Source organism: Natrix helvetica (assembly GCF_964273705.1).
Source record: "Natrix helvetica genome assembly, chromosome: 6".
In the NCBI taxonomy this organism is placed as follows: Eukaryota; Metazoa; Chordata; class Lepidosauria; order Squamata; family Natricidae; genus Natrix; species Natrix helvetica.
The window spans coordinates 81,462,893-81,476,113 of record NC_138553.1 but is presented as its reverse complement, the minus strand read 5'-3'; the positions used below and the strand labels follow the sequence as shown (position 1 = coordinate 81,476,113).

At 43.6% G+C, this 13,221-nt stretch overlaps 1 protein-coding gene across 8 annotated transcripts in view; it reads left to right on the top strand.

Moving 5' to 3' along the window:
• Positions 1-13,221, top strand: part of MAGI2 (membrane associated guanylate kinase, WW and PDZ domain containing 2) — a 498,445-nt gene that overhangs the window by 362,928 nt on the left and 122,296 nt on the right. For all 8 annotated transcript variants that reach the window (XM_081957510.1, XM_081957509.1, XM_081957508.1 and 5 more), the window contains one exon: positions 2,191-2,270. In XM_081957510.1, the coding sequence (XP_081813636.1) occupies positions 2,191-2,270 (80 nt within the window). The remainder of the gene's footprint in view (positions 1-2,190; positions 2,271-13,221) is intronic.

Below are 13,221 nucleotides of genomic sequence, written 5' to 3'. Positions count from 1 at the left end.
ATCCACGCGTGTTAATTTGGGACAAGATGTTTGATCTTTCATCACCCTTCATTTAAAAAAAAGAGACTTAGATGAATGGTTAGGGTTAGTCAACAAATAACAGATGAATAAAAACTTTCATAATTCATTCTTAAGTGACCAATTCAATGTCTGTAGCCTCCGAGGTTGTGTTTGGAATGGAATGGAATGGAATGGAATGGAATGGAATGGAATGGAATGGAATGGAATAGAATAGAATAGAATAGAATAGAATAGAATAGAATAGAATAGAATAGAATAGAATAGAATAGAATAGAATAGAATAGAATAGAATAGAATAGAATAGAAGATTTGGAAGGGACCTTGGAGATCTTCTAGTCCAACCCCCTGCTTTGGCAGGAAACCCTACACCACTTCAGACAAATGGATATTCAACATCTTCTTTAAAACTGCCAGTGTTTGAGTATTTACGTACAACTTCTGGAAGCAAGTTGTTCCACTTGATTAATTGTTCTAAAATAACATTCCTTTCTCAGAGAGTCAAGGACATCTTGCCCTACACCTGGCAAGGTGTGACTGGGAGGCATCTCCAGTTGGGACGGTGCCTGATTGGATCATGTGATGGAGATGTGGGTGCTGGGCAGAGACTTGAACTTTCTTTTGGGTGAAAAAAACCGGGAAGCTTTCAGATTCAGGTTTTCCCAGATGTGCCAATACGGCATCGCTAATAAAATGGAACTTTGAGGAACCTCAAGCCTCGGAGTCTTCTTCCATTGTGGGTGTTATTTGGGACCCTGACACTTTTTTTTTCTTTCCGCTGGCCTTATATTCACCAAGCATGAAGAAGGATGTGTGTTTCTAAAAAGTTTCACATGTAACTTTATTGCTATGTTTGCTGTTCTGTGATCCATTGATTTGGGACGTTGTCCCTCTTTGTTGAGTCATATTGCCTGAAACTAGCATTCATTTCACTGGTTATTCAAGAGAGGGGTGGAAGGAATTGCTGATTTAGGTGTCAGTCAAATGGACCATGTGATTCTTTGCAACACCTGCACAATATAGATTACAGAGACTAAAGATTAGCAGAGTTGGAAGGGACCTTGTAGACCATCTAGTCCAACACACACACACACCGCTCAAGCAGGAGACTCTACACTATTTCTGACAAATGGCAGTCCAGTCTCTTCTTGAAAATTTCCAGTGATGAAGTTCCCACAACTTCTAGAGGCAAGCTATTCAGATTAACAAAATTGGAAGGGACCTTGTAGGTCATCAAGCCCAATCCTCTGCCCAAATAGACTCTAAACCATTTTTGATAGATGGCAGTCCAGTCTCTTCTTGAATACTTCCAGTGATGAAGCTCCCACAACTTCTGTTCCATTGATTGATTGTTCTCACCGTCAGAAAAGTTCCTTCTTATTTCCAGGTTGAATCTCTCCTTGTTCAATTTCCATCCATTATTCCTTGTTTGGCCTTTGGGTGCTTTGGAAAATAGTCTGACCCCCTCCTCCTCTCTGTGGCAGCCCCTTCAATATTGGAAGACTGCTCTCCTGTCTCCCCTGATCCTTCTCTTCCCTAGGCTAGCCATGCCCAGTTCTTTTATATACTTTTATCCACAGAGCCGGGCAAAAAACAGGAGAGATGAATGTGGCTTAAATGGAAGGCCATTAATCATTGACTCAAGAAAAACGGAACCTTTAACCACAACACTCTGCATCTCTCTCCGTCCCTGTGTCCGTTCAGAAATTATATGTGCAAGGCGATTTGCTTTAGCGTGAAAACCCGATCGGCCAAAAGCCAGCTAATGAGCATGGAGATCTCTTGACTGCACCCTTATATTTGTGGGAGAAAGCTGCACATTCCTTTTGCCCCGGATGAGTTCTGCATGTACAATGAGATTAGCTTGGCAACCGTTCCAGGGCTGCTTAATAAAAATAGCAGCTTTGAGGACAAGGCAGCTAGGGGGCTGCCAAAATTAGAGGGCTGCCTCGCACAATTACGCCTACACCTCCTCCAGGTCTATCCAGAGCCAGTAAGCAAATAAAGGATAGATATGGATTGGGGATTTGTGGAGCGAACCTCCCTGCCTCCTTCCCTTCCTTCCCCTTCTTCCTTCTCCCGTCCCCTACCTCCTATTCAACCGGCATGGAAAGAGATTGACGTGAGTCCATTGGCAATGTGTCTGATCGGAGCGGTCTTTTTCCTTTTCAGCCATAACACAAAGACCACATCATGGCTGGATCCACGCTTGGCGAAGAAGGCTAAACCCCCCGAAGAATGCAAAGAAAATGGTAGGCTATTAACTTTTTCATCGCGGCTGGGGAGAAATAGACCTATCTATCTATAGGAAGAGAGAGATGGAAGTTTTCCCGGGGTTTCTGAATTTGTGAACAAGAGAAAATATTTAGAGAAAGGAGAGTTTAACTGGGGCTGAGAGACTGCAAATTTGCTCTGGCTTGAGCCTGTATTTTGTATTTATTTCCAGTCCCGAGTCTGTAATAATCTAGTCTAAGAATAACAAAGAGCGTTGGGATAATTTTTTTTTGGACTTGGAAGCAGTTTTTAATTCCCATCTTAGTCTGCAGAGACTGCTGAGGTTGTGAGCTTTGAAATCTCTGCCAAGCAGAGCGTCTGGGCCAATGGTGCACAGCTGGAATACGATGATGGGTTTTTGTGTCAAGGGAAACTCTCTGTAGTCGCAAACAGACAGTTTAAAATAAAACACGAAAAGAGGGAGGGCGGGGGGGGGAAGAGGACTTATCTCTTCTTAAAGGGGCATAATGATCCTGCCGGAATCACGTATTATGATCTGCCAAGCTCATTTTTGTTATTATTATCCTCTTGCCGAACGCATTATGAAAATTCGGCTGATTAGCCCATTGAGCAGCATTGCCGTTGCAATAATGGAAATCGCACAGATGGGAGGGTGCATTATAAAGAGCCTTTCTTCCCCCCCCCCCTTGGATTTTTTCCGGCGCAGGAAAGACACACGCCTGAGCAATTTAACTGCTCCAGAGACCATTTCCTCCCCACAACTCTCAACCCTTTTTTCACGGTGACTTTTTCTCAATCGAGGACTGTTTATGACTCAAAATACAAATCGAGGCAACTGGCAGGACGTGGAATGCGCAGAACAGTGAAGATCAAATGTCAAAACCTGAGCAGCCTCATTCATTTACCTCATAAATACCTCAGAGAGAAAACGACTGAAATTTTGAAATTCCCTGGTGACACATAGTTAATTCTAATTTTTATCCACTCTGACTCTAGTCCCGAGATGGAGAACCCATGGCTAGCTGATTTTCGACCTTGATTTCGGACCTTGATTTTCAGCCGATTTTCACTCTCCGGAGGCTTCCCTGAAGCCTCCAGAGGGTGAAAACCCGTCCAACGTGCGAACATGTTGGGTGGTTTTTCGCACCCCCGGAAGCTTCAGGGAAGCATCCTGAAGCCTCCAGAGGGTGAAAATGACCCAACGGGCAACCTGGAAGTCCATTCCCGAACTTCCGGTTTGCGTGTTTGGCCATTTTTCGCCCTACTTAGGTTCCTAGAAAGCCTCTGGAGTCTGGAGAGGGCAAAAAATGGACCTACTAGGAAGTTCGAAACAGGCTGTTTCTGGCCTCCAGAGGGCCTCCGAGGCAGTAGGGGGGAGGACATGTGGGTGGGTGCTCTAGTCTATCCCAATATATTTGGATCCTATCTTCGGCAGCTGTGATTCAGAAAACAGAATCACAGGGTTGGAAGGGACCTTGGAGGTCTTCTAGTCCAACCCCCTGCTCGACCGGGAGACTTTATACTAGGGGTGTCAAACTCAATTTCATTGAAGGCCGCATCAGTATTGTGTTTGACCTTGAGTGGGGGGAGGGGGGGTGTCCAGCTTGATGCCAGTCATGTCAGGGGTGCCTGTGAGGGCCCAAGTGCTCTGCCAGAGAAAACGGAGTGGCCCTCCGGAGCTCCATTTTCACTGACAGAGGCACTGTGAGTCAGTCCTTCGCTGTTTCTAGGGCAACATTTCCACCCCGAACCACCCCAACATTTCCACCCCGAACCACCCCAACGAGGCCGTTGAAATGATGTCCCGGTGTTTGGAGGCCGTACGGGTCTGGATGGATGGCAACCGACTAAAACTCAACCCTTCCAAGACGGAGTGGCTGTGGCTTCCGGCCTCCCGGTTCAACCAGTTACTTCCATCACTGGCCATTGGGGGCGAGCAACTGGCCCCCATGGAACGGGTGCGCAATTTGGGCGTCTTCCTGGATGCCCGGCTGTCCATGGATGACCATGTAACAGCCGTGGCAAGGGGGGCGTTCCATCAGGTTCGCCTGATGCGCCAATTGCGCCCCTTATTGGACCGGGATGCCCTACGCACAGTCACCCATGCGCTGGTGACGTCTCGCCTGGACTACTGCAATGCTCTCTACATGGGGCTTCCCTTGAGATGCACTCGGAGACTGCAGTTGGTCCAGAACGCGGCCGCGCGGGTGATTATGGGGAGGACTAGATACTCCCCCGTAACACCTCTCCTGCGCGAGCTGCACTGGCTTCCTGTAGTCTACCGAGTGCGTTTCAAGGTTTTGATTATGATCTTTAAAGCGCTTCATGGCACAGGACCTAGTTACATGCAGGATCGCATCCTGCCCCATACATCCCTACGACCAATCCGCTCACACAGAGAGGGACTTCTTCGGGTGCCGTCCGCTAAACAGTGTCGGGGGGCGACACCCAGGAGCAGAGCCTTCTCTGTGATGGGCCCAGCCCTGTGGAATGACCTCCCCCATGACATCAGGATTACTTCCGATCTCCACTCCTTCCGTGTACAGCTGAAGACCCACCTCTTTCAATTATCTGGCCTGGCTCAACCGTAAATTTTTTTCTTATTCCTCCTGACAGTCCTTTTAAATTTTAAATTGTGGTATTTCTAATGGGGTATTTTAATGGTGACTTTTAATTGTCTAAATGTGATGTAATCTGTTACCTCCTCCGTGCATGTATGTCCGTGCATGTATGTCTTAGTATATGTGTGTATTTGGATGTCTATGTGTTTGCACATGTTTTATGTTTTATATGTTTTATTGTACGCCGCCCCGAGTCCTGTCTGGAGAGGGAGCGGCTAATAAATTTAAATTTATTATTATTATTATAACCCCAGAGGCCAGATCTAAGCAACCTGTGGGCCGAATTCGGCCCACTGGCCTTGAGTTTGACACCCCTGCTTTATACCATTCCAAACAAATAGAGGCCCAATTTCTCCTCCAGTGATATTTTCTGTGATCTCTGTGGTAGCTTATTTGATGTTTGAAAAAAAAAATCACATCCATCACTGACCTTATTTTACTGGAAGAATTTACACGATCATTTTGTATACGAAAACTAATCCGTCATGAGGTGTCCAGTCAGGACCAATGTGACAAACCAAGGCAGGAAAATATAACTTCCCTTCAGCCTTTTTAAAAATACTACCCTCTTCTTAATTCCTATCAGGTCTTCGTTCAACTTTTCAATATCCAGTGGGGCTTCCAAACCCTTTTCTGGAAAAAGAATATGGTTGTGATTTTGGGATTGCTTCCAATCTCTGGAATTTCCACTGGAGCTGGGCAGCCAGTAATGATAGATAGATAGACAGACAGACAGAAGAGAGAGAATGGATTAGATAGAGATACATAGAAGAGATAGATAGATAGATAGATAGATAGATAGATAGATAGATAGATAGATAGATAGATAGATAGATAGATAGATAGATAGATAGATAGATAGATAGATGATAGATAGATGATAGATAGATAGATAGATAGATAGATGATAGATAGATAGATAGATAGATAGATAGATAGATAGATAGATAGACAGACAGACAGACAGACAGACAGACAGACAGACAGACAGACAGACAGACAGACAGACATGATAGAGTGGGGATTATATATAGATGATAGATTAGATAGAGGGAGGGAGAAAGATAAGAGTGAAAGAGAGAGATAGGTAGATGAATTAGATATAGATAGATGAGAGAGATGGATTAGATAGAGATACATAGATAGCCTCTTATACTCCGGTGCGTCATATAGTCTGAAAAATAAGGTATTTTTCCAGGCGGGGCTATTGATTCCATAAAGACGTCTCAAACGGCTGAGGTGTCCTGAGTGAAGATGCATATTCAAAAGCTTCTTCGAATCAACACGACTGTGGATAGTTTATGGCATGCGGATTGAAGCAGGAAGATGATGGAACTGGTGCTTGCCATGGATCTCTTTGGAGATCTCGTTTGCACATTCCATCTGTCACCGATATTGAGTTCTTGCTTGTGCATATGTCACAAAAAAATGTTTTCCCCTAAACGGAGTCCATCAAGATAGCCAGTCACATAGGTGCCTCCCCAAAGCCTGTTTCAGATGTCGAGTCAATGTTTGACTTAATTTACATTTGAATGTGTGCCTGTTGTGGCCTGGGCAGCCTGCATCCCACAGATGGAGCTTTGTGTTGTGGTCCGTGGGTTGCCAGCCCCTTCAGCAGCCAAATCAGAGGAGGAGGAGGAGGCGTGGGACTCAGGGTCAGCATCAGGGCAACCTGAGAGCTCCGAGGGGGAAGAGGGAATGGAGCTGGCAGAGAGAGAGAGAGAGGTGGAGCCTGGCTGTCCATCAGCGCTCAGAGGGAGAGTCAACAGCCCCCAGTTCCGGAGGTGACTGATGAGGAAGAGGAGGAACAGCTGGGTCCAGTGCCTGATGCATGGATACGCAGAAAGCAGAGGAGAGGAGAGCAGTGGAAATCTATGAGCTGGTCCTTGGGAAGAAAGAGCCACCTCTGCTAGCGAAGTCCCACCCTAGCTCTGGGGATAAAAGGCAGGAGGTGGAGATGAATAGATGTGGCAGACAACTATTTATCTCCCAGATGGATGGATTTGTTAGCCAGCGTTGAGAGAGAAACTTTTTGCTGGGGTTGCTGGCACTCCTAATAAAGGAATCTTTGAGTTAACTTTAGAGGGATTGTTGTGTTTGAGGAGCTGGGTCAGAACAGTGCCGTGGAATCATGGAATCGTTCTACCGTAGTGTGTGGAAATACAGGTTCTCTTTTTACGACCTCAGCTGAGCTCACAACTTCTGTTGCTGAATTGAGGTGAATTTTGTCCCATTTTTATGACCTTTCCTGTTGTTAAGGGAATCGCCTTACGGTTGTTAAGTTCATAACACAGTGGTGGCTCAGTGGCTTCCCCGTTGACTTCGCTTGCCAGAAGGTCGCAGAAGGGGATCACATGACTGCAAACATCATAAGTATGAATCATTTGCCAAGTGTCTGGATTTTGATCATGTGACCATGGGGATACCGCGAGAGTGGTAATGTGAAAAATGGTTATGTCACTTTTTTCAATTTCTTGGCGGGGGGGGGTGTTCCCCTTGAAAATGTTTTGCTTCTCATCCAAGAAGCTTCTTCAGTTCTGACCCCCTTAATCTGGATCGCTATAGACCTATTTAATTGATTAATTAATCAGTGGAACAACTTGACTCCAGAAGTTGTGAATGCTCCAACACTGGAAGTTTTTAAGAAGATGTTGCATAGCCATTTGTCTGAAGTGGTATAGGGTGTCCTGCCTAAGCATGGGGTTGGACTAGAAGACCTTCAAGGTCCCTTCCAACTCTGCTATTCTATCTATCTCCAGGCAATTTTCCTTCTATAATCCGAGCCTCGTTTCTTTACCTTGTCTTGGACATAGTGGAGGCCCCTACTACCTTCCTACTTTGAAAACAAAATATAGATCCAATGAAAGAGAATGATAGTAAATGCTTCTCTCCTGAACATATCCAGAAAGGGTGGGATCAAATATTTTTGGAGGAAGGGTACTAGCTCTTCCTGTATTTTAGTACCGGTACCACATAAGTTGCAGAATAGGCAGTGTAGGATTTCTTTCAAATATCTGTTGTGGTTTTTTAAATATGTTATGGTGTCATCAATAGATTTAATGTGTACATAGTGGGGTGGGATGACATGGAATGCAGAATAAAACAGAACAGAACAGAATATGGAATGAATATAGAATAGAATAGAATAGAATAGAATAGAATAGAATAGAATAGAATAGAATAGAATAGAATAGAATAGAATAGAATAGAATAGAATAGAATTAGAGAAGACTAGAGTAAAATAGAAGTTGTGTAGAAGTAGTAGTGTAGAATAGAATAGAATAGAATAGAATAGAATAGAATAGAATAGAATAAGAGTAGAGAAGAATAGAGTAGAATAGAAGTAGAAGTGGCTTAGAAGTAGAAGTAGTGTAGAAAAGAATAGAATTAGAGTAGAGAAGAATAGAGTAGAAGTGAAGTAGAGTAAAAATAGAAGTAGACTAGAAGTAGAGTAGAAGTGAAGTAGAGTAAAAATAGAAGTAGAAGTAGAGTAGCGTAGAATATAATATTCCTTACTGGCCTAATGTGATTTGACACACAAGGAATTTGTCTCCGGTGCCGAAGCTATGCAGGACAATTAACTATTTACGGCCTTCCGTAATATTCTTCAGACCACACATTGATACATATGGTGTGTTGGGTGTGTGTGTGTGTGTGTGTGTGTTGTACCCTGAAGAAATATTTTCCTAATCACAAGTAAGTGATTTCTTAAACTCCTTAGGTCCTCTGGAACTTGTCTTCCAAATGCCAGCCGTGCATGACTGGTTTAACACAGGGAATTTTTATGATCTTTCTCTGAATAGTGTTTCTTGCCATTTTAATTTTTATTGCTCTATCTCTCCCTAGCATGTTTCATATGGGATCTTTTAGCTCAGCTCAGCAGTGAAAGAGGAATAACAAGCTAGGGAGTCGAATAAAAAGATAATGCCTATGCTTCTAAGGAAGCTAGTAGATCAATTGCTCTATGCGGGTCCTGAGATATATATATGCTTGGTAATCATTTCACCCTCTTAAATATATTGCTGTTGCAAAAACAATGGGTAGAAGATTGTAATATCTGGTATTTATTTAAAGCCATTTTGTTGGCATTTGCCACCTGTGAATTCTTTCGAGAGATGGACCCACCTAATTCTGGACATGGCCGTCTTCTGTCATTGGGGCGGATCGCTTGTGCTTTGTCATTTGGGAAAGGAATCCAAATATATTGGCCTGGGTTGTGAAAATGATCGCCCTCAAGTTTCCATCTCTGAATCAGGACATGGGTGATCCACTTCCAGTCACTTGTTTTTGCAACGGCTGATGTGGGAGATAGATGGTGGTTAGATGATTAGATTAGATTAGATTAGATTACATTACATTACATTACATTACATTACATTACATTACATTACATTACATTACATTAGATGTACATTAGAGTAGATGTACATTAGAGTAGATTAGATTATAGAGACAGACAGACAGAAAGACAGACAGACAGATTAGAGGGGGGGACAGGACAGACAGAGACTAGATGATAGATAGATAGATAGATAGATAGATAGATAGATAGATAGATAGATAGATAGATAGATAGATAGATGATAGATAGATAGATAGATAGATAGATAGATAGATAGATAGATAGATGATAGATAGATAGATAGATAGATAGATGATAGATAGATAGATAGATAGATAGATAGATGATAGATAGATGATAGATAGATAGATAGATGATAGATAGATAGATAGATAGATAGATAGATAGATAGATAGATAGATAGATAGATAGATAGATAGATAGATAGATAGATAATAGATAGATAGATAGATAGATAGATAGATAGATGATAGATAGATAGATAGATAGATAGATAGATAGATAGATAGATAGATAGATAGATAGATAGATAGATAAGAGAGGCAGTCAGACAGACAGATGATAGATTGGAGAGAGAGAGAGAAAGAGAGAGAAGATTGATAGATAGATGATAGATGATAGATAGATAGATAGATAGATAGATAGATAGATAGATAGATAGATAGATAGATGATAGATAGATAGATAGATAGATAGATAGATAGATAGATAGATAGATAGATAGATAGATATGGATGGACAGATAGGACAGACAGAGATGAGAGGGGGAGGGAGGAGTGAGAGGAGAGAGAGAGAGAGTTAAGAGAGAGAGATTGATATTGAGATAGAGATAAATTTTGAAAATAAGGTTTTTGAAAATTGTACTGTAAAGCATCCTTCCCGTTGGAATTTTTTATTTTATTTTCAGTAACACAAAAAAAGAAAATATTTTGACAAATGGACCTTAGAGGGGATAAAATTTTTCAGTTAAAGGAGAAGACCACCTAAATTGGACTAACTGTCCGAGAATAGCGCACAATATATCGACACTGGAAATGTTGCATGATATTTTTGAAAAACGTAGGAGGAAATCAATGTTAATCATGTCAGCACTGATATCTCCCTCTTTGGATTAAACTGTGTCTAAATGATGTTAGGGACAAAGAACAAGTCTTACCTGTCAAGTGAGTTTTCATGTACGGAGTCCCATAAAACAGAGCCAGTTACAGTGGTGGGTTCCCGCCCGGTACAGCCGTATCAGTAGTAGCCGGGAGCAGCAGCCACCGTACCGGTACGGTGGCTTGTTTGGCCCACTTCCCACTTGCATTCCATAGCTGTTTATAACATGAACGGCCAATTGCGCACACGGGCACAGCGTGCGGCACCTGCGTGACCTCCACCGAGCACCTGGGTGTCGCAGGGTGGTGGCGTGTGCAGGCAGGTGCAGTGCGCATGCCCGACTAGGACACCTGGCCCCATGTGTAGCGTACCCGTTGTGATGGGATCCAGAACCCACCACTGGCCTGTTTACTAGAGTTAGCAGGGAAATTGTATTTCACTTCCTCTTGTGACTGGCTCTAGGGTAGCACCCCCCCAAATCTTTTAGGCACCAGGGATCAATTCCTTGGGAGACCTGAGAGGGGGTGGTTTTGTGTGATGCCTGCATTCCATGGACGGGGCTTTGCTTGTTTGTGTGGCCCTGTTTCTGGCTGTTCTGACCCAGCAAAAACCAGACACCTTGTCACAACCCCCCCCCTTTTATTTACCTCCTGTGAATTAATGGCATTCACACACTGAAAAATCCAGGCAATAGTACTTCAAGGAGTTAACTGCAGTAACAGGCCTTATCAGTTCCTTGCGATAATTGCAAGGCCGTGAGCTCCCAGCCGAAAGGCTGCTAATGGAGTTTTGGCAAGCAGTCTCTGTGGCACGAAACACAATGAGCAAAACCTTCAGAAATAGGAACTGTTGTCTCCTACAACCACCACTCCCCTTTCCTTCTATTTATTCTCCCGCCAGGGAAGGGCCATTCAGCGTCCACGTGTGCCTTGCTTCCTGAGTGGACTCCTTGTCCCCCGTTGTTCTCCTCTCCTAACAGCTGTGCACATACATGCATCTGGAACAGGCCCCATAAGTGAGGTCCCTCCTCACTTATCTCAGCCTCCAAAGGCAGCTGCCTCTCTGGTGGCTAGGAAATGTTGGGTGGCCCTAGCTCTCTCTGTCTGTCTGATGCTAGGCATCCATCAGAACCTTCCCCATACTCCAGAACTGGCCCAATTTCTTGCCCAACCTCATCATCATCAGTCTGCCGCCAACTCCACTGGCAGCTGGCGGGCCACAACATTGGCATGCTGTGGCCCAGTGTTGGTCCATGGACTAGGGTTTGGGGACCCCTGTTCTAACCTCACGAAGAGGCTGTATAAAATGTTCCAGAGTTACTTGGGAGGCAGGTAGGCTCAGCACTGCTTGGCGACATGTTCCTGCCACTAACAGACGATGTTGTTTGAGGTTATGGGCGTGCATCAATTTGGCTCCATCTTCATCTCCAAAATGGCCATTTTTAATCCCTCTCTCTGTTTCTCCCTTTCTCCTTAGAAGAACTGACTGTCTTTTACTCTTTTCCCTCTAGCACGCCAGCTGTTTCTCTACGATATAAAGAAAACAGCTGCAGTTTTTAAAATGTTATTGCCTTTTTTTTTTCAAATGGGAATTAATTAGTCAAATGTTTTCGCACTCTGTCTAATTCTCTCGCATTTTGACAAAAGCCTTTCTCTTGCTTGAAAGGAAAGAGTTTCGGAGCTAGCTTCTTCTTGCGACGGACACATTTCAATAATGAATAAGTCAGCCCTGTCATTGTTAGGGGGGTTATAGATGATTTCTGCAGTAGGAACATACATCATCTTACATACCTATACATATATACAGAATAGAGCTGGAAGGGACCTTGGAGGCCTTCTAGTCCAACCCCCTGCTCAAGCAGGAGACCCTATACCATTTCAAATGAGTGTTTTTCCAGTCTCTTCTTAAAAGCCTCCAGTGATGGCACCCACAACTTCTGAAGGCAACCCCTTTCACTAGTTAATTGTCCTCCCTGTTAGGAAGTTTCTCCTTAGTTCTAGGTTGCATCTCTCCTTGATTAGTCTCCAACCGTTGCTTCTTGTCCTGCCTTGAGATGCTTTGGAGAATGAGTTGACCTACTCGTTTTTGTGGCAGCTCCCCAAATATTGGAAGACTGCTATCATATCTCTTCTAGTCCTTCTTTTCATTAGACTACACATACCCAATTCTGGCAACCATTCTTCATATGTTTTGGCCTGTAGTCCCCTCATCATCTTATAGGCAAGACATCTGGATCATGAAACCAGAGGTCCCATGAGGTTACAGAGGCAAATTAATGGAGATGCACAACACTTCTCAACACTTCTCAACTTTTCCTTATGGCTCACTGATGTGGACTTTTCATGACAAATGTACCATAGTACAGTGGTTGGAAGCCATGGCTCTAAATATTGCTGTAGGTTGGTAATGCAGTATACACCTATGGGGGTCATTAGCTTGGGAAGAGATCAAGTGTGAAATTAGCTCATAGGTTTTAAAGAAGGAATGGAAGTAATCAGCTAGTGTCAAGAGCCGGGGAAATCAGGAGATTCAGGAAATTCAAATGAGTATAAAGATTTATTGCAAACTTAAGCCCTGTACAAGAATCTGGCCAACTAACAGTCAAGGGAAATAAGCGGGAGATAAGAGAGGCCTTCAAGGTGGGCTGAGTTTAGATCTCTTGTGAGCATGCAGGGACTCATGACATATGGCATGTTTGACCCCACCCTCAGCCTCAACCTGGTCCTCTCCTACACTAGGGAAGAGCTCTCAAGGTAACATAGTATCTATCTCTTCTTTTTAAAAACCCACCTGAAAATGACACCTGCTCCTAACTGGAGAAGGTTCAGATGTCCCTCTGCATCACCTGCATTGATCTATGTTTTCCTTTAACTCTTAGGAGTATAT